General features: G+C 71.3%; 1 protein-coding gene across 1 annotated transcript in view; it reads left to right on the forward strand.

The window, feature by feature from the left end:
- Positions 1–231: 231 nt before the first annotated feature.
- The window catches only part of LOC104469681 (DNA mismatch repair protein Mlh1-like), a 4793-nt gene continuing 4735 nt past the window's right edge, over positions 232–289 (forward strand). Inside the window, exon 1 of the mRNA XM_010084276.1 lies at positions 232–289. This exon is cut by the window's right edge and continues 58 nt beyond it. Within this exon, the coding sequence (XP_010082578.1) occupies positions 232–289 (58 nt within the window).

Consider the following 289-nt stretch of genomic DNA (forward strand, 5'->3'; position numbering starts at 1 on the left):
GGTGTCCCCCGGCGACCCTTGTCCCTCTGTTTCCTCTTCTGCCCCGTCAGCTCCTCCTGCCCTTCCTCCGTCTCTCGCTGGCTCACGGGCCCCCCCAAAGTCTCGCCTCCGCGTTCCCCCCCCCAGGCAGCAGCCCCAGCCCTCTCCTCTCCCCTCAGAGGCCCGCCCGCTTTTCGGGGCCGTTTTACCTCCTCGCCCCTACCGCCGGGCAGCTGGCCGAGCCGTGCTGCCATGGCCGGCGTGATCCGGCGGCTGGACGAAGGCGTGGTGAATCGCATCGCGGCTGGCG

This window comes from Pterocles gutturalis, unplaced genomic scaffold (assembly GCF_000699245.1).
Source record: "Pterocles gutturalis isolate BGI_N339 unplaced genomic scaffold, ASM69924v1 scaffold37790, whole genome shotgun sequence".
NCBI classification, from domain to species: domain Eukaryota; kingdom Metazoa; phylum Chordata; class Aves; order Pterocliformes; family Pteroclidae; genus Pterocles; species Pterocles gutturalis.